The sequence below is a fragment of the Dendronephthya gigantea genome, unplaced genomic scaffold (genome assembly GCF_004324835.1).
Source record: "Dendronephthya gigantea isolate DGI-Jeju-01 unplaced genomic scaffold, DenGig_1.0 000165F, whole genome shotgun sequence".
NCBI classification, from domain to species: domain Eukaryota; kingdom Metazoa; phylum Cnidaria; class Anthozoa; order Malacalcyonacea; family Nephtheidae; genus Dendronephthya; species Dendronephthya gigantea.
Genome location: NW_021163175.1, coordinates 154,472 through 179,676, shown reverse-complemented (window position 1 = coordinate 179,676; position 25,205 = coordinate 154,472). Strand labels below are relative to the sequence as shown.

Below are 25,205 nucleotides of genomic sequence, written 5' to 3'. Positions count from 1 at the left end.
ATTGAGACTTTCCATTTTAGAACCAGCGGCTTGAACCAGCTTAAACAAACCTTATCGTTTCATACTTCAATGATTGCATATTTTGATGGAGACAAAACATATATATGCTCAAAAACCAGCCAAGCGTTCATAATCTTAGGTTACTTAATAGAAATAATGCACAACAGCATACGAAGCTTTCTCTGAAGATAAAAGGCTTGATTAGGAACTTTCCGTCCCGGCAAAGCAGAATCCTATTTCAAATCTCTGACCTTTCACTTTTAAGGTTTCATTCTTTGGAGGCTTGTGTTTAATTTGCGTGCGCTCAATTTCCTTGGAAACAAAACAAGTATTAGTTCGAGATCAAAAGTAGACGCGCGCTGTTTCATTTCCGCATTTTTAAGAGCGCGCAAGTTAACAGAGATTTGCATTTTTAGCGATAAAAATCGCTGAAACACCCCATAAGCCAGTTTAAAAAAGACAAAACCACATCACTTTGGAATATAAATTGAAAATAATTATGAAACTAAAGCTTACAAAACCATATCTTATACAACGATTAATTTATCGTTAGTTAAACAAAATTGGTTTAACACATACCTCATATTTAGTGCTTAAGGAAAAACTAAACTTAATATAAAGATATAAATCGATAACACAAATCAGTCTTGACACAAATTGATTTACCTATATAATACTAATTTCTACGTGTGTTTATATTTATGAAGTTTTGTTGCTAACGTGCTTTGAAATTACTTTAAAGATTACTAAACAATCCACTTGTTTCTCAGTGAGATTTAATTGATTGAAGCTCGAAACATCTTTCGTCGCATGAATCGTACAAACCAGCAACCAGAGCCTTCAGGAAGATCTCTGTTTTCCATATCTTTGAGCCGTTGACTGACAGAATTGAACCGCTCGTTGAAAGCTTCGAGTTCTGTATTCACAGCATCTTTTGCTTCGTCGGATATTTCTCCTTTCAATTCATTCCCCAACGTGTTGACGTGTTTTACCTTTAAGTCGGTTGCTGGCAGCTTTTCAAACTTTTTCTAAAGTAGAAAATGAATAAGGACTCTCTTATTTGAAATTTGATAACTCTATCAGTTCTAAACTGTTCTTTCTAGAGGTCCAGTAAGGATCATCTCTTATTGATTGAGGAAACCTAAACACTCACAGCGAGATTTTCAACATTCTGAATCATTTCTTCTCTCAGTTCTGCTTTTTCTTCTTTGATTCGAGCGCGTTTTTCTCTCTTGGTTTCAGTCTTTTCTGTCTGCTCCCCGGTCACTGGAGGTGGATCAGACTTGCCCACATTGAGATCTTGCAACCGCTTTTCCATGACGTCATACTCATTCAGAAGCAGTTCAGTTTCGTTACACCAAGTTTTTACGATGGTCATCTCCGCAGACATGGATCGCAGTCTCTCCAGCGCTGATTCCAACTACAGGGAAATAAATTTGAGTATATTTAATACTCAACTAGGAAACAATGTCTTCTGGGTCCGGTTGTATCAAGCCCGTTTAGCTTAAACGGTGGATAAGTCAAAATTAAATAACACTCTTACATCTCTCTTGAATGAGTCAACTTGAATATTATGCACTGAAAATGTAGTTGTAAACAGTATCTTTGTATTAAGGTTAAAAACATTCAGTTTGCTTGTTGAATGACACGTTAGACTCGCTTTCAATTTTGACCTTATCCACCGTTTGAGCTAAACGGGCTTGATACAACCGGCCCCTGGTTTGTCTACCTTCATGAAACATGGCTAGGAAACAATGTTTCCTGGTTTTTCTACCTTCATGAAACATGGCTAGGAAACAATGTCTCATGGTTTGTCTACCTTCATGAAACATGGCTAGGAAACAAAGTCTCCTGGTTTGTCTACCTTCACGAAAGATGCATCTAAAAATATCCCACCTGAACATTCTTCTGAATTATTTGCTTTATTAGTTCATTGAACACTTGATCGAGATCGACAAGTTGTTTTTGAATGAAATCCCCAGCTCTTGTATTGTCTCCGACGATTCTCTTCAATTCATGACCCATATCTTCAACTTCTGTCGAACGCTTCACGAATTCTTCTCGTTCTGGTGTCAAAGCCTAAAAAACGGGATTCAAATAAATAAATTATATGCGAGGAAGAAGTCTAAATATTTTTACAAAAGAAGGGAAACTCGCGCTGGAAACGCAAAGAAGATTTGGCCGAGTTGAAGTCATAGACAACACGATTCGATTTTAGTTCATATAGATGAAGTTTTTAAAACATTTCACTAGAGATTGGTTTAGCCGTGAGGCTAATCTTGATAAGATGTTCATGATTCATGGATAAATAAATAATCTAACACGACGTACAAAACCTAAAATGCCTTCTGAGAAACTTACCTTAAATATATGCAATTGTTCCTGAAGGGCTTCCTCGTCAGCAAGATTCACTTGATCAGCGACCTTTAGCTCTTCGCCTTTTTCATCAATCCAGTTTAATACTAAGATCTCCTCTTCACGGAATTTCGACCAGAGTGAAACGATCTTTGATAAGCGAAGGCTTCTCTCTTCAGACCATCTCAACAACTTCTTCCAACGCTTTTCCAAAGCGGCAAGTTCTTGTTTAACAGAAGGTTCAAGCTCGTCGATTTTGCCCACCTCTTTGAGCAACATATTAAGATCATAGACCTTTAAGTCTTCTTCGAAATGCTAAAAGAACAAAACTTGCTTTAGCGGCACTAACAATGGAAAATTTAACCATTTTAAAAACTGCACTAGAAAAATGCCTACAATATGATCTTCCTTGAGTTGTTTGTATCCTTGATAGTCCTCGGCTTCGGCAGCTGATTTCTCCACTCTTAACTCCAGGAAAGTAATCCATTGACTACATCTTTGTAACTCTGTCTTGAACGTCATCACATATTCCGCACGCATTCTGCAATAAAAACGATAAGCTTCATCAGTTCTAAACTGCTCTTCCTATCCAGTGTTACTACAGGAGGAAAGCTAAACTAAACTAACTTTATCTAAACTGGATAGCTCTATCAGTTCTAAACTGTTCTTCCTAGAGGTCCAGTAAGGATCATCTCTTATTGATCCAGTGTTACTACAGGAGGAAACCTAAACTAAACTAACTTTATTTATACTGGATAGCTCTATCAGTTCTAAACTGTTCTTCCTAGAGGTCCAGTAAGGATCATGTCTTATTGATCCAGTGTTACTACAGGAGGAAACCTAAACTAAACTTACTTTATTTATACTGGATAGCTCTATCAGTTCTAAACTGTTTTTCCTAGAGATCCAGTAAGGATCATCTCTTATTGATCCAGTGTTACTACAGGAGGAAACCTAAACTAAACTAACTTTATTTATACTGGATAGCTCTATCAGTTCTAAACTGTTCTTCCTAGAGGTCCAGTAAGGATCATCTCCAACCTACCTAAGGTCTTTATTCTGAGCAGCTTCTTGCAAGTCAGCTGATTTTTTCGTCAAATCACTGAGCCTCAGTTCTATGGTGTCAGCATCTTCTGGTCCAAGAAGCTTAGCCTTCTTGACGTCATCTCCTAGCTCCAACTGTTTGTTCGTAGTCAAGTGAATCACTTGAATATCGCGGGCCATTGTCTAAATATGACAACGATATATTGAAATTTCAGACTATATACTATCATACTTCATGTTAAACAGCACAACGAGGACGAGTTCAAGGACCCGGTTATATTTCATGGTAAAGATTGTGAATAGATTATCGTTTAGGAAAGTCTGAAAGCCAAGTGCTTCATTTTGTCCCTTCAAAACTGAAGATAAATTTTTTAGGTTGTGAATTTGGTAATAGATTCTTCGGTTTGACCTACCTTTGTCTCATCCATCTGTTTTTTCGCTGTTTTGAAGTAGGTTGAAATTGCTTCATCAGGTTTAATTCTTCCTCGAGCGTCGCTCAATGTCGCCTCGATCGAGTCCAAGAGAACCGTCAATGTTGATAACAATGTCGTGTAGAGCCTTGAAAAGAAACGAAATATAAAATAAGTAAAGACTATGAACAGTTTAGAACTGATAGAGATATCCAGTATAAATAAGTTAGTTTAGTTTAGGTTTCCTCTTGTAGTAACACTGGATCAATAAGAGATGATTCTTACTGGACCTCTAGGAAGAACAGTTTAGAACTGATAGAGTTATCCAGTATAAATAAAGTTAGTTTAGTTTAGGTTTCCTCCTGTAGTAACACTGGATCAATAAGAGATGATCCTTACTGGATCTTTAGGAAGAACAGTTTAGAACTGATAGAGCTATCCAGTGTAAATAAAGTTAGTTTAATTCTGCTTTTATGAAGTGAAATTTTAGAACAGCAACCCATACTTTGTTTCCTGTTCATGTAAGATCTTGTCAACTTGTTCCACTCTGCCAGAAATGGAGTTCACGTCTCTTTCCACTTCGATAGTCTTCTTCTCATCAGTCACCTCATCAGCGACGATAAGTTTGTGCACTTCAATAAAGGCGACAAAGTTCTGGCGTCCTTGATCAAACTCGGAGCGAACTTCCTGCGAATAAACGATACAAAAGATGTTTCCCAAGAAAATTGACCACGAGCTAGACTAACGAGCCCCTTTAATTTGCCTGTGTATTTTGTAATTAGTCCTTAATTAAACCTCGTAATTAAGTAATAATTGGCCCAGTGAAGTTGTATTCAATCTGAGCTTAATCCAGCTGGAAGCCTATGACACTAGAAAATTATTTGCATGAAACTGGAAATGATTGTCAATACCTTGACTTTGATGTACTCGTTTTTGCTGTCTTTTAGCTCCTTCACGTCGGGTTTAATTTGTCGTTCCTTCTTTTCACAACTGCCTAACCATTTCAGCGTCACCTTTTTTCGTTGGTCAAAAAAGTTCACCATTGATCGATAAAGCCTGTGGAAACGAATTAGAAGTGAAAAAAAAAATTCATTCGGTGACAGTTACTGAGTTAACAAAACTATCTGTCAGTGTCTCTTGTTAACCCATTAACTTGCAATGCACCCAGATGTGACCTACTTTAGTATTTTACTTTGTCTAATGTCAGATGATTTTACTCATCAGTGGAAGAATACTGTCAGTTAATAAGTTAACAAAACTATCTGTCAGTGTCTCTTGTTAACCCATTAGCTTGCAGGGGTTCTTATACCTTCCATGACTTTCTTTCTTTTGTTTTTCCACATCGCTTCGTCTCTTTTCAACCAGTTTGCAAGTCTTTTCCAATTCTTCTTGGGTCTCAGATGTGATAAAACCAGGTTCTCGTGTCTCCAGTATGTACGTTTGAATTTCCACAAATTCTTCTTCGTGTTTCGGAATTTCAACTTCACAGATCTACAAGTCAAATCGGCACTCAATAATCTAAACTGGATAGCTCTATCAGTTTTAAGCTGTTCGGATGACTAACTTCATCCATGCAACAAACCTTTAAGAGGACGATTTGTTCATGAACAGCGTCAGGAGTTGAACCAGAAGGTGTTAATTGGTTCATGTTGACCTCATCGCGTTCAACAGACGACTCACAGATGACCAGTTTCTCTTTACAATAATCTACGATTGTCTCGACCGTTCTAAAGATTGCATAAACCGTATCAATAGATTTCAAAACTCTTCCACGATGGTAAATGATTAGTGAACATAGAAAGGAGATAGACATTCAAAGAGACTTAACCTAAAGGACAACTAAAAGGACAACTGAAGGACAACTAAAAGGACAACTAAAAAGACAACTAAAAAGACAACTAAAAAGACAACTAAAAGGACAACGAAAAGGACAACGAAAAGGACAAGGAAAAGGACAACTAAAAAGAACAACTAAAAGACAACTAAAGGACAACAAAAGGACAACTAAAGGGGCAACTAAAAGGACAACTAAAAGGACAACGAACAGAAGGTTGAACTAACCTTATCCTATGAAGCTCGACAACTCGTTCCAATTCAATCATTCTTTTGGTGAACTTTGTGATGGTAACGGTGATCACTTGCTCTTCTTCAGGAGTCTGGGATTTAGCATCGATCAACTTCCGTCCCAGGACTATAATCTTATTGAAACGCGGTTTCCCTTCGTCGTTGAACTCTGCTACGATTACCTGGAAGAAGGTTCGAAAAAAAACGGGAAATCAAGGCTGTGGGACATTTCACTTGCTTTAAGGTTCTTAAATAACTACAAACTCGAGGACACAAGAACCTAATATCAAGCAGAGATCACCTATGTCCATATTTATACCTTAGTGTCCTGTTCACCCTTCTTGAGACTGTCAGTATCACGTGATATGTTAACTTGACTACATTTTTCATCCATTGCATCGAACCAAACTTCCATACTGGAAATTTCTGATTTCCATTCTTCAAACGTTATGGCCTCTGGAAGCACTTCAGTCTTTTGCTCTGCCAGCTGGAATTCGATGAACTCGATTTCCTAAACAAAAGAAATGTTAGTATTAAGAAGTAATTCTTGAAGTGCTCTTCCTAGAGGTCCAGTAAGGATCATCTCCTATTGATCTGGTGTTACTACAGGAGGAAACCCAAACTAAACTAACTTTATTTATACTGGATAGCTCTATCAGTTCTAAACTGTTCTTCCTAGAGGCCCAGTAAGGATCATCTCTTATTGATCCAGTGTTACTACAGGAGGAAACCTAAACTAACTAACTTTATTTATACTGGATAGTCTATCAGTTCTAAACTGTTCTTCCTAGAGGTCCAGTAAGGATCATCTCTTATTGATCCAGTGTTACTACAGGAGGAAACCTAAACTGAAAACTAACTTTATTTACACTGGATAGTTCTATCAGTTCTAAACTGTTCTTCCTAGAAGTCCAGTAAGGATCATCTCTTATTGATCCAGTGTTACTACAGGAGGAAACCTAAACTAAACTAACTTTATTTACACTGGATAGCTCTATCAGTTCTAAACTGTTCTTCCTAGAGGTCCAGTAAGGATCATCTCTTACAGGTGAAATATTACCTCCAAATTCTCTTGGGAGAAGTCCTCGATCTTGTTCATGAAAACGTCCCAAGAAGAATTGAATTTCTCAATTCGTATTTTCAGGACATCTTTGGAGGCATCGTCGAGATCTTCAGTGACTTGCTTCTCCAGTTCTCCGGCCCAGTCCACGAATGCTTGGCATGTCGCGCAATTTTGACGTTTTTCCTGTGAAGACAAAACCAATATCACTCTGGAACCTCTCACACAACGAACTGGTTAGTCCTAAAAACTCGTGAGGAATTCTAAATCTTTAAACTTACGACAAAGGCTTTCATTAGACTTTTATTTTTCTCTCGCAATTCTTCTTTTCCATCTTCGTCAAGTTCTTTCAATTCCGCTTCAACTTCGGAAACCTCCGTCATTTCAACTGGCTGCTCTCCCGAGGGGTCCTTCGGCTCGCCTCCGGACACATCCGGCTGTTCTTCGGAAACTTTCGCTTCTTCTTCGGAAACATTCGGCTCCTCTCCAGTAACCTTCGGTTCATCGTCGGAAATTTCTGTTTCGCCTACGGATTCTTTCGGCTTATCCTCGGGAGGCAGACCCTGCAGTCGTCGTTGATTGGCTTCGTACTGGTCAAGTATTTCCGTGACATCATCCATCCAGTCTTGAGTGTTGTCCATGTACCTGTGCATAGTGGTCAGTTGACGCTCTGACGATTCAAGCTGGTAACGAGAAGACAAAATTCTCAAAACCAAACAATATTAGCTCTAAAATTACAACTATAAATTGTTGTTTCGCTTGAAGCGAATACATATTTCTTCTTCATTGCAAACCTTTCTTATTTTGTCGTCAATATCTTTGCCCAAGTTATTCCAACAGTCTATGAAATCTTTAATTTGCTCGTCCACAAGAGCATTAGCATCTGATTGCTCTCCCAGGATATTCTTCAGACCTTCGGCTATCTTTTTTAAGTTCACAACTTCAGGATGTTCATCCTCCATTTGAGTTTGCATTAACTTAAAAGAAATATGAGACAACTTTAGGACTATTATAACTATAGTTTTAAACTGTTCTTCCTAGAGGTCCAGTAAAGATCATCTCTTATTGATCCAGTGTTACTACAGGAGGAAACCTAAACTAAACTAACTTTATTTATACTGGATAGTTCTATCAGTTCTAAACTGTTCTTCCTAGAGATCCAGTAAGGATCATCTCTTATTGATCCAGTGTTACTACAGGAGGAAACCTAAACTAAACTAACTTAAAACGGAAATCTTGTAGAGAATTACCTTCAATTCACCAAGTTCACCTTTCACCTCATCTTCATCGCCGAGATCAACTTGTTCTTTCAACTCTTTCAGTTTCAAATCCTTCATATCGATCCAGTCTAATAGTTCCCTGAGCTTTTGTCTCAAGGCTTCCCATTGGTTGAGAATTGACAACAAAACCAGCTGTCGTTCTTCAGCGGATTTCTCGATGGCAGCCAACCGACTCTGCAAGTCTTTAGACGTTGCCTTGAGTTTGAAATCAGGATCGCTCATCTTCTCAAGTTCCACTAGAACAGGCGCCATGTCGTGCTTTTTTATCTCAAGGATGAATTCCTAAATAAAGATACCATTAAATTCGGTTAAAAAGAAACCACAGCAATAAAATACTATCTTCAAACGGACCGAAGAATTTCTAAACAAGGAGCTAGGATTTTTGGCCAAATAAAACATGAAAAAAACAATAAGACGTTGTATATTTCAAAGCATACGATTTTCAAAGCAGTGTGAACCGTTTCACTCAAGATAAATGGTCCTGTCTTAACCAACCGACCTCGCAACTTTATGCAGTGTTTGAAAAACATTGCATTAAATATTGAATCTTTTAGAATACAGGTTTGTGTCGGTTTGCATTGAACATGATGTAATTTTGAGAAGTATTGATTAATTTTGAAATATAAACATGAATTAATCGGTAATTGGGTAGGGGATTACTTTGTTATCCTGTATCTTCGACTTTACATCATCCAAACTAGCGACGGAGACAAACGAGACCATCACGTTTGCCTCATTCTGAGAGATCCATTCTTCTCGCGAGTCTACGACCTCATGAAGAAGAACTGTGAACGCTTCGAACAAACTAGAAAGAACATTCAACGTTTATTAATTCATCCACAACAGCAAACAAAGATCTCAATTTATATTTCCGCTGGTATAACATGAAATAAAAACAAATTCATGTCTTTAATTCATTGGAAATTGTTGAGTGTTAACAGAAAGATATTCACCTTTTATGGTTCTTAAGAACAACAGAGGGAAGACGTCCAACTCTCTTCGTGAGATCCCGACATCTTCCGTCAATATCCGAGCTGACGTCAGCAGGGAGGATTTCAGATTGCGCGATTTCTTGAGGACGTTTCAAAGCTTGCATTGTTTGTGTGTACATGTTGTTCACATTTGTCACGTTTTCCTAAAATATATGTGGAGTGAATAAGTTATATGTTTAGTTTAGGTTTCCTCCTGTGGTAACACTGGATCGATAAGAGATGATCCTCACTGGACCTCTAGGAAGAACAGTTTAGAACTGATAGAGCTATCCAGTATAAATAAAGTATGTTTAGTTTAGGTTTCCTCCTTTAGTAACACTGGATCAATAGGAGATGATCCTTACAGGACCTCTAGGAAGAAGAGTTTAGAACTGATAGAGCTATCCAGTATAAATAAAGTTAGTTTAGTTTAGGTTTCCTCCTGTAGTAACACTGGATCAATAAGAGATGATTCTTACTGGATCTCTAGGATAAACAATTCAAAGCCTAAAACCGATAAGATGTATTTACCATTGATTGCTGAATTTGCGCCGTGGCTTGTTCCAGCTCGTTGTCAAGGGTGCTTGGTTTATCCCAGGCCTCTGCATCAGAGATTGACTTCTCGGCAATACCAAGTGTTTGCTCAAGACCTTCTTTGATTTTTGCTTGTAGCCTTCAAATACAAACAAACATTTTATCACAAATCAAGAACAATAAAAGCGCAACACTCCAGTATTACAATAGATGTGTGTGAAACGAAATCCACAGATCTTTAATTCTCTTTACGATCAAATGTACTTACAAGGTCCGTTTCTCTTCCATGCTTTTTGTCAAGATTGAGTGTCGATCTCTGAACGAGTTCACTTCAGTGTTGGACGCTTCTTGATCTGCCTGGCTCCAAATATGTTCAATATCGATTTGTATGACAAGTTTATTCAGAAGTTTCATCATTTCTTCACCTTCAGGCAAAGCCTCTGCCATACTCTGAAAGATAAAGATATTCAAACATTAATTCCAGTATGATTTGATGATTTGGTCCTTCCTAGAGGTCCAGTAAGGATCATCTTTTATTGATCCAGTGTTACTACAGGAGGAAACCTAAACTAAACTAACTTTATTGATACTGGATAGTTCTATCAGTTCTAAACTGTTCTTCCTAGAGGTCCAGTAAGGATCATCTCTTATTGATCCAGTGTTACTACAGGAGGAAACCTAAACTAAACTAACTTTATTTATACTGGATAGCTCTATCAGTTCTAAACTGTTCTTCCTAGAGGTCCAGTAAGGATCATCTCTTATTGATCCAGTGCTACTACAGGAGGAAACCTAAACTAAACCATATTTCATTACCTCCAACTTCGTGCATTCTATAAACGCCTTCTCAACTCCCTCGACATTTATGTCAATCGTTTTCTCTCGTTTCTCAGCATTCTTCAACCATTTGCTAAATTTCGATTTATTGCTGTTGTACTTGTTCAAAAGGCTACGACGAAGCCTAGAACACATCGAATAAATCGCGTTGTAAAAACGATAAACAACAGCATATGCTAAAATTCAAAATGATAAATCATAAATCACAGGAAAATTTGAAGATACATACTTTCCTTCAATGTCTGTAAATAGATTTCCTAAGGTGACTCTTTGGATTTCGATATTTTTTATTTTGGACGTGACGAAGGTGACAAGATCTTTATCGTTGATTAGGTTTTTCTCGTCCAGTTGATTGAACTGTTTTTGCGATTCTTTGAATTTCTTTTCGTTCTTATAGAACCTGTCTTCGCTTTGCTGAAACAAAAAAAAACAACGCTGTATTTATGTATTGAACTAGAACCACAACCACTAAACAAGGACAAAACTACATGCAATTAAACGACATTTAAGAAATTTGGCGGACAAACCGCCGAAAGAATTGCAAGAATCAATGAACCTTGATGATTTCTAAATGCAAGATGATAGTATCAACGTCATCTCTTAGTGGTAACAACCGTTTATATTCTGTCTGTTCTTGGGCGAGATCACTTTGGTCAGACCTAACGCGTTGGTGAAAATAGTCATAGATAACATCTTCAAGCCTGCGAAAAATATAAAATAACATTCAGTTAGAGCCTAAACAAGCTTTTTTCAACGAAACCGGCTGTTAAATTGTCGCTAAATTCGACAACAATTAGACTTTCTTGGACATAAAACTCTGTGTTCTATCAACGCGGTTTTTAACAAGATGGATTCTTAGTTCTTGCAAAGACAAGCAGGATTTCTTTGTCAAAGAGTTTAGTTCAAAAGCTTGTCATGAAAATCCTTCATTTACAAGGGCAAAAGGAAGAAATAAATTGGTTACGACACGGCAAATTAACCGTAAGACTTTGCCAAGAAAAAATCCTTGCCTGAAAGACTTAAGATTCTGTGTATTGCACCGACATAAACAAATATATAACGTAATTCTCGAGTGGTTTAGTAAAGCGGTTAGGGTCTGTTCCTTCAGCCTGGTTACCTGAGATTAACCGAAGTGTAAGATACTTTTGAGGCATGAAAATAAGTCTTCGTTGAAACCAAACAAACACATGCAATTGTTAGGATGACTTTACGACTACCATGATCATGTTATTTACTAATTTCAATACCTCGAAATCATCTTACGCTTCGTTAAATGTCGTTAAACCGTGGGCTCATGTGAACAACCCCTTTAGTCACTGACCTAACACTTACCTGAGTATCTGGAGTGATATCGCAGATCGCAAATTCTCAATTCTTTCATGGAGCGAGAGAACTGTCGTTAGGACTTCAGTTTTTATTTCCTCTGGGACGGGCTCGGCTGTTGCATCTGGAGGAGAGCAAAGATTTACTCCAGCCAGCCGAATCACTTCGAGTTTAGGCAAAACGTTACTGTCAATTTCGTCTTGACATTCCTAGAGTTAAACAAAGATAAATATTGAACTTCCATGTAACGAAGCATCGATTTAATGAATCAAAGATCAATACATTGACTGTCCAGAAAGATTAGCACAAAACATTAATCTTAAAGACAATATAAAGTTTGAAATCTTACCTGGATATTGCGATCGACGGCCTCAATCGCTTCATAGCTTTTGTCGATATTATTCTCAGCTTTGAACTTGGATTCAACTTCACTAACGGAGGTTTCTAAGTCTAAAGCTTTCTCCTTCCATTGTTTAAACGTTTCCACACCAGCGACACCATCTTCTTTCTTGTCAACTTTCATATCGTGAAGAATATATGTCACGGCTTGGAGTGAATCAAGACCCTGGAAATTTGAAAGAATTTCTTCAATTTCTGTATCAGTTCTAAACTGTTCTTCCTAGAGTTCCAGTAAGAATCATCTCTTATTGATCCAGTGTTACTACAGGAGGAAACCTAAACTAAACTAACTTTATTTATACTGGATAGCTCTATCAGTTCTAAACTGTTCTTCCTAGAGGTCCAGTAAGGATCATCTCTTATTGATCCAGTGTTACTACAGGAGGAAACCTAATCTAAACTAACCGGTATTTTCACCCAAGCCACTTTATCGATATCTGTATTGAAGTTCTTCCATTTTGTGTTTAACTGTTCAACTTGCACACTCTGTTCGGAGGTCTGATCGGGATCCCTCGGAAGTTCCTCGTGAAGTTCATTGACGCGATCTACGAGAGCCTGGTACTCGCCGATGTCAACGCGACGATACTGAAGAAGGAATTAAGCAGACAAAAAGATATAAAACATTTCAAAAAACCTTCCGAAATATTATCCACAGTAAGTTTTAAAGACTTTATCAGTTATTTAACGGCAAATTTAGGAACAGGTTCCTGATAAAACGATCATTAGATTTTGGAAACTACTTCAGAACTATTTTCAGAAGATTTTTAAAGAAACCCTTCAGGATTTGGTGGATATTTTGTGGAATTTTTATCGATTTCATTATAACTTCGTTGTATTTTTTGAGTTATTTCTGTTATAAATTGATTTCTGAACGGATCTTTAGAGATTTCTTAGCCTCAGGCAAGGTAATTCAGTTAAAACAACCCCGGCTTTCGAATAACAAAGGATAAAAGCAAAAAAGTTATTTTATCTCAGTAGAACTAAGGCATTCCCAAAGACACGCACAAGACATTATCATAACTTACAGCTATTTTATGTATGAGTTCGTTCGCCGTTTTTAACTTTTCAATACGTCCTTCATCAACTTTTTCCAAATCTTGTTCGGACTTTTCGCCTTTGTCGTTTATTTTATCGGATCCATCGCCATCTTCTTCGGCTGCCTTGTCAACAACAACGTCGCTTGGTTTAAGTTGAACTGCGATTTCATTAAATTCGTCAAGAAAGGCACTCGTGTCATCTGCCCAATCGTTCACAGACTCCAACAACTGCTGCACTTTCAAGGCTTTGTGTTGGTTCGCTTCAAGCTTAAAAAGTTTAAAATATAATTCAAAATCTCACGATTTTAAAACTGTATTACCTCAAATTTCACCTTCAAATCTTGTAAACTACAAGGGTATATTTAAACAGCCAATATATATGATCGAATTCAGAAACACCTTCGACTAAATTTGGCCTAAACAATACAATTCTACGTGCGATGAATTAATTTTAAAATAGTTTGACTTCGGCCAGGCAAATCTAAGGATCAAAGTTGACCTAAATTTACACGTAATAAAGTATTAAGAAGGATTTTTTATTATGTCGCGTATTTTGGCGGGAAAACGCTCAAAACCTAAAATCTTTTCGGCGTACCACTCAAAATCCATTAATTTTACCTTTATTCTTTAGATAATGTTGTGAACTAAGTTTTGAACTGTATTTGGTGGATGCAAAACACCAAACAAAGGAGTTATTACAAAATATAATGCGGCGGCTATCAACAATGTTATAATGTCAACGCCATTATAACTGAAATGAATACAAAAGAAGCTTTGATTCAAGTGTCATTTTCTTCTCGGCGTATCCCGAGAAATCTTTTCCTTTTCACAATATTTTGAGATTATACAGTAAACATACTTTGTGGATGCTTTTCAGGCTTGCAAAACATTTTTAATGCTGAAAATTTTTATTGCTGTTGCATGAAGATATAACTGAGGTTTTGAGCATATATTACGCGACATAAAAAAATATCTCCTCTTAAATACCTTATTTAGCCGAAAACGTTTGCCTAAATCTTCAAACTAATATACATACCTCGTTAATTTCGATCGAAATATCTTGTGAAAGCTTCCTATTTCGTTCAACAAGATCGTTTGTGTGTTTTTGAATGTTTTTGCTGGACGGAGCTTCTTCACCGATGTTTTTCGTAAGTGCGGAAGATTCTTGTTGTAGTTTCCAAATATCTAAAGAATTTTCCCGCGTCTCTGCCTGCATATTCTAGAGAAAGAGTTTAGTTTATCAAACAAGGAAGAATTTCGTAAACAAACACTGTTTTGTTGACATATTTTATGAAGATTTGCACTGTTAAATGTTTTAGTACGAGTTGAAAATCTACTTTGGCTTTTTAAAAGCGATCAAGCACTTTGAGATTTCAGGTAAATTTAAAACTCGCGCGTTTAAACGGACTTCTCAAACTTGAGACAGCGTAAACATTTAAAATGTGTCGTTTCAAATTAGTGTCAAGTCTGTGAAAACTTTGAGTTTCAAAAGGAAATAAATTTCGACTGTTTTGTTGGCAATTTCGAGTAAAATTCACAAATCAAATATCAATCCATACACGATTCAAATTGAAATAAAAGAATCTATATTCTCTAGCTATATTCGTCCAGAAATTAAGACTATTATCCCTTGGAGACTATTTCAAAAGTTCTGGTACTTTCCCTCCGATTTCAAAACACTGGTGAGACAAAGAAAATACAACGAAATCTCGTTTAAAAACATATTTATTGATATATCAGAAGATGTCAAATGCAATAAAATGTGACAGAAATTATTACAATTATGATTTGTTTACAGTAATCATACACATTGATTGATCAGCACTATTGTTTATTAACCTATTTTTTTACATTGTTCACACAACAACAGCAGTGTGCCACCATCTTGCTTGAGACATTTCTGGAAGTTCTTCCCAAGAATACCTTTCAAAGTTGAAACCTTCAACTGACTTCAGGTCGCCTGCCTCACCCCTCCCTCCCAGGACTACAATGTTGTTTTCAAAAACAACTGCAGAACATCCCCTCCTCTTACATCTCATTGATGGCAGCATGTGACTTTGTCCTGTCTTGACATTGTAAATGATAACTGTATCTAATGGCTTGCCATGTTTGTCAGCACCACCAATAACAACAATGTTGTCTCCCCATCTCACAGTTGCCATATTACTCACTTCATACGGCAGTGGTGACAACTGTTTCAGCTCATTCTTTTTTATATCGTACAGTACGACACTGCTGAGGTTGTCTTTGTAACAGCCAGTTGTACTTCCACCAACTATCAACAAATTATCATCAAATATCTCCATGCTGTGACCTTGTCTTGGTTCTGGCATTCTTGATAAGGTCTTCACAGTATAGGGAGGAACAAGCTGGACTGCTCTGATCAAGTCAGATGAACCATTTCCATTATCACCTCCAGAGACTATCAACTGATCATTATACAGCACACTGCTGTGGCCTCTCAACTTATCAGGTAGTTTAACAGGACAGTCACTCCAGTGTGTTGGGAGATCAGGGTTTGGGTCAATATTCATTCTAATCATATCATCAACAATGTCAGACTCACCACACCAACCCCCAGCTATAGTCATATGATTGTTATAAATAAATGAAGTCGCTCCACAACGATTCTTTGGCATTGATTGTAATGGCGACCATGTTCTTTGACGCCAGTTAAACATCTCTACAGAGTTAATACATACACCTCCAGCAACAATTATATTTTCCTTATCACCACTTGGTCTATTTCTTACTTTTCTTGTGTTTTCCTCTTTCTTGCCCTCCATCGTGATAAGAACGTCCTTCATTTCATCAAAAGCTCTGACCAAAGCTGTTTTCAATCCATCGACTTTGTTGTTAACCGCTTCGAGTTTTCCTTCCATATCTGCTTTTATATCTGCCGTGTTTTTGTCCAAATTTGTTATTTTAGTTCCAATTGTTACATTATTTTTCTCGATATTCGCCATTCTTTCCTCCATATCCGTTAAAGTTTTCGTGATTTCTCCGCACGAGTGACACTTTAACTTTCGGAATTCACAGACTTCACTTTCATGGTGAATAAGATCACGCTTGTTGACAATTAAACCACAGCCTTGGTTTGTACAAACGGCTGGTGTATATCCACATGTATCTTCATGGCGGTCAAGATGCTGCACTTCTACAACTTCTTGACAACCTCTGTCGATGTAAACGCAACGAATTTTCGATTCATTTAAAAAATCTTGTACAATTCGTGGTGCTTCGGCCAAAGTCTCTACGGTCAGTTCATCAGCACACGTTGGACATGTTTGGGAATTTTCCAGATGTTTCGTGATACAACAACGGCAAAAAGAATGCTGGTTTCTCGAACACATAACCGGCTCTTTCAAGACGTTGAAGCAAATCTGACAAAGAAAATTCCGATCGATTTGGTTCACAAACCTTTCTTCATCGTAGCCTTGTATATATGAAGCCATATTTCACGTCGTTCTTGTGTCGTAATAATAAAGCAAGTTCTGTGTTGTTTGTCGCTCTGTAGTATAAACCTCGCTGTATAGACTCAATATAGATACAGTGTTCGCTTTTTGAAAAGTGAGTCTAAATTTTCTGTTTGAAACATCCAACAAAAAAGCCACGTTTTGAACAGACAAATATCGCTTCCTCATGAAGTAAAAAGCGTCAAAAGAGTAATTTGATCTTAGCCAAAACCTCTCAGGAAATACCTAAGATATTTCAGGTCTTGCTACAGAAGGTCATCACCTGCAATTGGCAATAATTTCGCAATTGAAATATGGAAATGACTCAAATAAGTTCCTAGAAAAACACGATACTTTCTACCAGGAAAAATCACTCTTTAATACTTTTATAAAAGTTTTTATACTGAAGCCTGAACAAGCCGATGAACTTTCATGAAAATATTTCGAAATAATGAAACGTGTGATGGCTTGTCATGAGTTGTCCAGACGAGCTTTCAAGCATTACTAATCATAAAGTGTATAAATGCAATGAGAATTTCGATTTTCAGGTTTTTAAATAATATAAAAATTTAATCTTTCCGGATCATTTCAATCCCATCCTTGCCAAATAATTCCGACAAGAACTTGAAGAATTTTCGGTTTAAAATTAGGCCCAGAGAATGTGAACTAATCGAGAAACCTAGCGCGACACAAGTGCGCTCTTATATAAACACTGTAGCATGCACTGAGTTAAATTGGAATTTCTGGATAATTTACACAAGATTCAAACGAATTTGCGTTTTGTAGATGCAGTATACGAGTTAAATCAATAGAATCATGTCAAAATGCGACGATCAGTCATTCGTAATCTGTTGCAATTCAAAATTGAAAACTGAGCTGATTTAATAGTAATATAGTTTGTTATTCTTCGGGCAAACGCTTCGTTTGTCACAACACTGCATACGTCATGCACAAGCCTGAAACTCTCGGTACCAGTTTCTCAACAGTTTACGACTGAAAAAACGCGTAATTTTCATGTTATTTCGACCGTTTTGAAGACTTTCGCAGCGCTTTTACTATAAACAAAACTTATTTTTACCAAGTCAAGTGAACCAAATTCTTTCGAAATTTAACAATTTCAGAATTTCCATTTTTCCTTGCAAATACACTACAAGGGTGCTCTCGGATCTGAGTTGAAAACTAATTTTCTCTTTTTGTAAGTAATTTATGGGGCTTCTTTCGATATTAAAAGAAACATTTTTTGGCAGTGTAAGGTCTTAATTTCGAATGGAATTCACAGAGAATTCAAATTTCGAGCCAAGATTCAAATTAAAATTGATGATTTTCTCAAATTAACAGCATCAACCCACTAGAAATTGTTTCAAAAGTTCAGGTGCCCTTGCTCTGATCTTAAAACACTGGTGTGAGACAAAAAAATAAAGCGAAATATTCTTTTGAGACACGTTTATTAATATATAAGACGACATTAAATGCAATGAAATATGACAGAAAATTTAACAATTATTATTTCTTCAAAGTAATCATAAACATTGATTAATCAGCGCTATTGTTTATTAACCTATTTTTTTACATTGTTCACACAGCAACAGCAGTGTGCCTCTGTCTTGCTTCAGACATTTCTGGAAGTTCTTCCCAAGAATACCTTTCAAAGTTGAAACCTTCAACTGACTTCACGGTCTGATATTGATCACCCCACCCTCCCAGGACTACAATGTTGTTTTCAATGACAACTGCAGTACATTGCCACCTCTTACATCTCATTGATGGCAGCATGTGACTTTGTTCTGTCTTGACATTGTAAATGATAACTGTATCTAATGGTTGCCATCGTTTGTCAGCACCACCAATAACAACAATGTTGTCTCCCCATCTCACAGTTGCTATATCACTCACTTCATACGGCAATGGTGACAACTGTTTCAGCTCATTCTTCTTTATATCGTACAGTACGACACTGCTGAGGTTGTCTTTGTATCCGTCAGTTGAACGTCCACCAACTATCAACAATTTATCATCAAATATTTCCATGCTATGACTTTGTCTTGGTTCTGGCATTCTTGATAAGGTCTTCACAGTATAGGGAGGAACAAGCTGGACTGCTCTGATCAAGTCAGATGAACCATTTTCATTATCACCTCCAGAGACTATCAAGTGATCATTATACAGCACACTGCTGTGGTATCTCAACTTATCAGGTAGTTTAACAGGACAGTTACTCCAGTGTGTTGAGAGATCAGGGTTTGGGTATATATTCATTCTAATCATATCATCAACAATGCCAGACCCAACACAGTAACCCCCAGCTATAGTCATATGATTGTTATAAATAAACGAAGTCGCTCCATAACGATCCTTTGGCATTGATTGTAATGGCGACCATGTTCTTTGTCGCCAGTTAAACATCTCTACAGAGTTAATTCCTCCACCTCCAGCAACAATTATATTTTCCTTATCACCACTTGGTCTATTTCTTACTTTTCTTGTGTTTTCTTCTTTCTTGCCCTCCATCGTGATAAGAACGTCCTTCATTTCATCAAAAGCTCTGACCAAAGCTGTTTTCAATCCTTTGACTTCGTTGTTAACCACCTCGTGTTTTCCTTGCATATCTGCTTTTATATCAGCCGTGTTTTTCTCCAAATTTGTTATTTTAGTTTCAATCGTTACATTATTTTTCTCGATATTCGCCATTCTTTCCTCCATATCTGCCAAAGTTTTCGTCATTTCTCCGCACGAGTGACACTTCAACTTTCGGAATTCACAGACTTCACTTTCATGGTGAATAAGATCACGCTTGTTAACATTTAAACCACAGCCTTGGTTTGTACAAACGGCTGGTGTATATCCACATGTATCTTCATGGCGGTCAAGATGCTGTACTTCTACAACTTCTTGACAACCTCTGTCGATGTAAACGCAACGAATTCTTAACTCATTTATAAGATCTTTTACCATTCGTGGTGGTTCGGTCAAAGTCTCGACGGTCAGTTCATCAGCACACGTTGGACATGTTTGAGAACTTTGCAGATGTTTCGTAATACAACCACGGCAAAAACAATGTTGGTTTGTCGGACACAGGACAGGCTCTTTCAAAACATTGAAGCAAATCTGACAGAGGAAATTTTGACTGACTTTGGCCTCGAAGCGTCCTTTATCGTAGCCTTGTATATATGAAGCCATATTTCACGTCGTTCTTGTGTCGTAATAATAAAGCAAGTTCTGTGTTGTTTGTCGCTCTGTAGTATAAACCTCGCTGTATAGACTGAATATAGATACAGTGTTCGTTCTTGAAGAAATGATTTTGAACTTTCTTTTTGAAACATCCAACAAAAAAGCCTTGTTTTAAACAGACAAATATCGCTTCCTCATGAAGTAAAAAGCGTCAAAAGAGTAATTTGATCTTAGCCAAACAAAACCTCTCAGGAAATACCTAAGATATTTCAGGGCTTATGAGAGAAGGTCATCACCTGCAATTGGCAATAATTTCGCAATTAAAATATGGAAATGTGTTCCAAGAAAATGATACTTTTTACCAAGAAAAATCATTCTTAAATACTTTTATAAAAGTTTTTATACAGAAGCCTGAACAAGCCGATGAACTTTCATGAAAATATTTCGAATTAAACGTGTCATGGCCTGTCATGAGTTGTCCAGACGAGCTTTCAAGCATTACTAATCATAAAGTGTATATCTGCAATGGAAATTTCGATTTTCACGTTTTCAAATTATCTGAAAATTTAATCTTTCCGGATCATTTCAATACCATCCTTGCCAAATAAATCGGACAAGAACTTGAAGAATTTTCGGTTCAAAATTGGGCCCTGAGAATGCGAACTAATAATTCCTAGCGCGACACAAGCGAGCTCTTAATTTATAAACACTGCAGCATGCCCTAAGTTAAATTGGAATTTCTGGATATTTTGAACAAGATTCAAACGAGTTTGCGTTTTGTAGATGCAGTATACGAGTGAAATCAATACAATCATGTCAAAATGCGACGATCAGTCATTCGTAATCTGTTGCAATTCAAAATTAAAAACTGAGCTGATTTAACAGTAATATAGTTTGTTATTCTTCAGGTGAACGCTTCGTTTGTCACAACACTGCATACGTCATGCACAAGCCTGAAACTCTCGGTACCAGTCTTTCAACAGTTTACGACTGAAAAAACGCATAATTTTCATATTATTTCGGCCGTTTTGAAGACTTTCGCAGCGCTTTAACTATAAACAAAACTTATTTTTACCAAGTCAAGTGAACCAAATTCTTACGAAATTTAACAATCTCAGAATTTCCATTTTTCCTTGCATACACACCATAAGGGTGCTCTCGGATCTTTGAAAACTAATTTTCTTTTTTGTAAGTAATTTTTTGGCAGTGTAAGGTTTTAATTTCGAATGGAATTCACAGAGATTCAAATTTTGAGTTGCGATTCAAATTAAAATTGATGATATTCTCAAACCAACTCCATCAACCCACTAGAAATCGTTTCAAAAGTTCTGGTGCCTTCGCTCTGATCTTAAAACACTCGTGTGAGACGAGGAGAATAAAGTGAAATATTCTTTAGAGCCACGTTTATTGATATATAAGACGACAACTGCAATAAAATATGACAGAAAATTTAACAATTATGATTTGTTTACAGTAATCATAAACATTGATTGTTCTACGCTATTGTTTATTAAATTATTTTTTTACATATTGTTCACACAACAACAGCAGTGTGCCCCCATCTTCCTTCAGACATTTCTGGAAGCTCTTCCCAAGAATACCTTTCAAAGTTGAAACCTTCAACTGATTTTAGGTCTCCTTGCCCACCAGTTCCTCCCAAGACTACAATGTTGTTTTCAATAACAACTGCAGTACATCCCTGCCTCTTACATCTCATTGATGGCAGCATGTGACTTTGTTCTGTCTTGACATTGTAAATGATAACTGTATCTAATGCCTTGCCATGTTTGTCAACGCCACCAATAACAACAATGTTGTCTCCCCATCTCACAGTTGCCATGAGACTCACTTCATACGGCAGTGGTGACAACTGTTTCAGCTCATTCTTCTTTATATCGTACAGTACGACACTGCTGAGGTTGTCTTCGTCTTTGCCAGTTGCTCTTCCACCAACTATCACCAAATTATCATCAAATAATTCCATGCTGTGACAACCTCTTGGTTCTGGCATTCTTGATAAGGTCTTCACAGTATAGGGAGGAACAAGCTGGACTGATCTGATCAAGTCAAATGAACCATATCCACTATCACCTCCAGAGACTATCAACTGATCATTATACAGAACACCTCTGTGGAATCTCAACTTATCAGGTAGTTTACCACTACAGTCACACCAGTATGTTGAGAGATCACGGTTTGGGTCAATATTCATTGCAATCATATCATCAACAATGCCAGACACGCCACAGCAACCCCCAGCTATAGTCATATAATTGTTATAAATAAATGAAGTTGCTCTATCACGTATCTTTAGCATTGGTTGTAATGGCGACCATGTTCTTTGACGCCAGTTAAACATCTCTACAGAGTTACTTCCCCAACCTCCAGCAACAATTATATTTTCCTTATCACCACTTGGTTTATTTCTTACTTCTCTTGTTTTTTCTTCTCTCTTGCCCGCCATCGTGATAAGAACGTCAAGCAAGTTCTATGTTGTTTGTCGCTCTGTAGTATAAACCTCGCTGTATAGACTGAATATAGATACAGTGTTCGTTCTTGGAAAAGTGGTTCTTAGAATTTGCTGCTTGAAACATTCAACCAAACGATTCGTTTTAAACAGACAAATATCGCTTCCTCGCGAAGTGTTGAGAGCGTCTTTTCAAAACAGTGATTTGAAAAACAGGAAATACCTAAGATATTTTAGGTCTTTTGAACAAAAGTGATCACCATGCAAATTGCTCGCAATTCGTAAACGATAATTTTGCAATTAAAATATGGAAATGAGTTCCAAGAAAATGATACTTTTTACCAAGAAAAATCAATCTTAAATATGTTCATAAATGTTTTCATGCTGAAATCTGAACATAACTCGCAAGTCGCAAGTGCCATGAAAGTATTTCGAAAGAATTGAAGTATTTATTCTGAATTCATCTGAGATCTGAATTCAAGAGACAAACATACTTGCCGCTGAGATACGAAACAAAAAACCATTAAATATGATATGGTTTAATGCTTCTATTGTTGAAGTAGACAGCATTGTAATATACAATTAAGGCATGGTTTTGACCGAGCTAAACTTATCCTATCCTTCGTTATTTTTGACCATCACAGTTAAGACAAGTTTCTTCTATTCTTAAAACACTTTCGCACGTCAATTTCGCGAACAAACTCGGCTGAGATATTTGAGTATTTGAACTCATTGTTTACAAAAGCATTAGAAATCTCACCGAGAGACTGGTATTGATTGAAAACACGACAAAAACAAGCCGAATCAATAGAGCTGTTTAGCTGAGTGTATACAAAAATAACTGGAATTCGTCATTGCCAGATTTCGAATATGCTTTTAATGTGTGTCTATCAACTTTTAGAATCGATTTTGTGGTCAAAATATTAGGCAGAGAAAAAGCACCAATAATTAATCATTAATCTATTCTATGCTTTCAGACAAAACAGTTGGTAAACTGGAATAAAGATTAGAATTTACCAACTATTAACAGTTGGTCATCTATTAAAAATCTACCATAACTAATCTTTATATTTAGTATTCATATCGTATCTCAAACAATTGGAATAAAATTCTCCCAAAAACATTAAAATAACACAGGAAATTTAACAGCTCTGGCAAGTCATATTAAATCGATTTAATCAATCAGGTCTTACCTCTAGCTGTTCCACTCTTTCCTTGGTAATAGCGTCATCGCCTGGTTTAACTTCTTCGGAAACATTTTGCAAGTTTTTCTCTTTTGCATCGATAAATTCAATCGTCGTTACTTCGTGAGATCGAAATTCCTCCCAGTTGGCGATGACTGTGTTCAGATATACCGTTCTTTTCGTGGCCCAAGCGAGTAAAACTGCCCAGCGAGTTTGAAGAGCACGAACTTTAGCGATAGTTTGCTTCTTGAGGTCACTCATTCCCTCGCAGACTTTCAAAAATTCTGACATTTCGTTGCGCTTCAGTTCTCGTAAAAAATCCTAAAAGATAGTGTTCGAGACTTGAGTTATTAATCAGAACAAATACGCTTCAGTTCAGGTTTCCTCCTGTAGTAATCCTGCATGGATCAATAAGAGATGATCCTTACTGGACCTCTAGGAAGAACAGTTTAGAACTGATAGAGCTATCTAGTATAAATAAAGTTAGTTCAGTTTAGGTTTCCTCCTGTAGTAACACTGGATCAATAAGAGATGATCCTTACTGGATCTCTAGGAAGAACAGTTTAGAACTGATAGAGCTATCCAGTATAAATAAAGTTAGTTTAGTTTAGGTTTCCTCCTGTAGTAACACTGGATCAATAAGAGATGATCCTTAGTGGACTTACTTCATGAGATTGTTTCAACTGCTGGAATCCCTCAAGGTCCTGTACATCCCCAGCTTGTGGTAACGACATTCTTCCCTCATTTTTCGTGATCCAAGCATCGCGAATTTCAACCTCACTTTCGATCAAAACTAAAAACTCACGATTCATTCTGCAACAAAAATATGTCGAAGTTAACCCATTAGCTTGCAATGCACCCAGATGTGACCTACTTTTGTATTTTACACTGTCTAATGTCAGATGATTTTACTCATCAGTGGAAGAGTACTGTCAGTTAATAAGTTAACAAAACTATCTGTCAGTGTCTCTTGTTAACCCATTAGCTTGCAATGCACCCAGATGTGACCTACTTTAGTATTTTACTCTGTCTAATGTCAGTGGAAGAGCACTTGATATAAACAAAACTAATCCTATACCTCTTGTACTTATTCACTGCAGCCGCTGGTAATCCATCAGTTCTCGGAGATAGGGAATGAACGCGTTCGATAACTTCCTCTTTGTTTTCCGGACTCAGATACTCGTGTTCCAAGACAAGCGCTTCGGTTTCTTTCAAAACTTTTGCCGATCGCGTGTGTAGTGTTTCGATAACAAAGACAGACAACTAAATAAATAGAAACGATATTTCATTCCACTCATTTCCTCTTGCAGAATGGAGAAACTAAAATTAAAACATTAAAATTTCTTCTTTCAAAATCTCAATGGTAAAATCCTGGAAACCTTCATCTTATTCAACTGTTCCTTAGCTTCCTCGTAATCACTGGAGAGTTCCTCTGGTTCAACCCAGTTTTCTCCCTCTGTCACTGCCAGTTCTATCGAGTGAAGTGGTTGCCCGATTGATTTCACAACAGTTGTATACAAACTGGAATATAATAAAAAACAACATTACTTGTGAAGCTCTATCAGTTCCAAACTGTTCTTCCTAGAGATCCAGTAAGGATCATCTCTTATTGATCCA

General features: G+C 37.0%; 1 protein-coding gene across 3 annotated transcripts in view; it reads right to left on the bottom strand.

Annotated features, from left to right (window-relative positions):
• Nucleotides 1–529: 529 nt before the first annotated feature.
• LOC114537828 (nuclear anchorage protein 1-like) overlaps nt 530–25,205 on the bottom strand; it is a 74,879-nt gene continuing 50,203 nt past the window's right edge. For all 3 annotated transcript variants that reach the window (XM_028558926.1, XM_028558928.1, XM_028558927.1), the window contains 33 exons: nt 24,968–25,109; nt 24,667–24,851; nt 24,254–24,401; nt 23,598–23,909; nt 14,351–14,533; nt 13,303–13,581; nt 12,683–12,862; nt 12,228–12,443; nt 11,888–12,087; nt 11,112–11,256; nt 10,785–10,969; nt 10,535–10,679; nt 9,987–10,168; nt 9,716–9,857; nt 9,167–9,348; nt 8,874–9,018; nt 8,184–8,495; nt 7,728–7,910; nt 7,215–7,616; nt 6,934–7,119; nt 6,193–6,384; nt 5,871–6,055; nt 5,392–5,536; nt 5,119–5,300; nt 4,721–4,865; nt 4,315–4,496; nt 3,813–3,957; nt 3,401–3,582; nt 2,752–2,896; nt 2,362–2,670; nt 1,897–2,079; nt 1,154–1,420; nt 530–1,028 (listed from right to left, as the gene is read on the bottom strand). In XM_028558926.1, the coding sequence (XP_028414727.1) occupies nt 777–1,028; nt 1,154–1,420; nt 1,897–2,079; nt 2,362–2,670; nt 2,752–2,896; nt 3,401–3,582; nt 3,813–3,957; nt 4,315–4,496; nt 4,721–4,865; nt 5,119–5,300; nt 5,392–5,536; nt 5,871–6,055; nt 6,193–6,384; nt 6,934–7,119; nt 7,215–7,616; nt 7,728–7,910; nt 8,184–8,495; nt 8,874–9,018; nt 9,167–9,348; nt 9,716–9,857; nt 9,987–10,168; nt 10,535–10,679; nt 10,785–10,969; nt 11,112–11,256; nt 11,888–12,087; nt 12,228–12,443; nt 12,683–12,862; nt 13,303–13,581; nt 14,351–14,533; nt 23,598–23,909; nt 24,254–24,401; nt 24,667–24,851; nt 24,968–25,109 (6,568 nt within the window). In that variant the 3' untranslated portion in view covers nt 530–776. The remainder of the gene's footprint in view (nt 1,029–1,153; nt 1,421–1,896; nt 2,080–2,361; nt 2,671–2,751; nt 2,897–3,400; nt 3,583–3,812; nt 3,958–4,314; nt 4,497–4,720; nt 4,866–5,118; nt 5,301–5,391; nt 5,537–5,870; nt 6,056–6,192; nt 6,385–6,933; nt 7,120–7,214; nt 7,617–7,727; nt 7,911–8,183; nt 8,496–8,873; nt 9,019–9,166; nt 9,349–9,715; nt 9,858–9,986; nt 10,169–10,534; nt 10,680–10,784; nt 10,970–11,111; nt 11,257–11,887; nt 12,088–12,227; nt 12,444–12,682; nt 12,863–13,302; nt 13,582–14,350; nt 14,534–23,597; nt 23,910–24,253; nt 24,402–24,666; nt 24,852–24,967; nt 25,110–25,205) is intronic.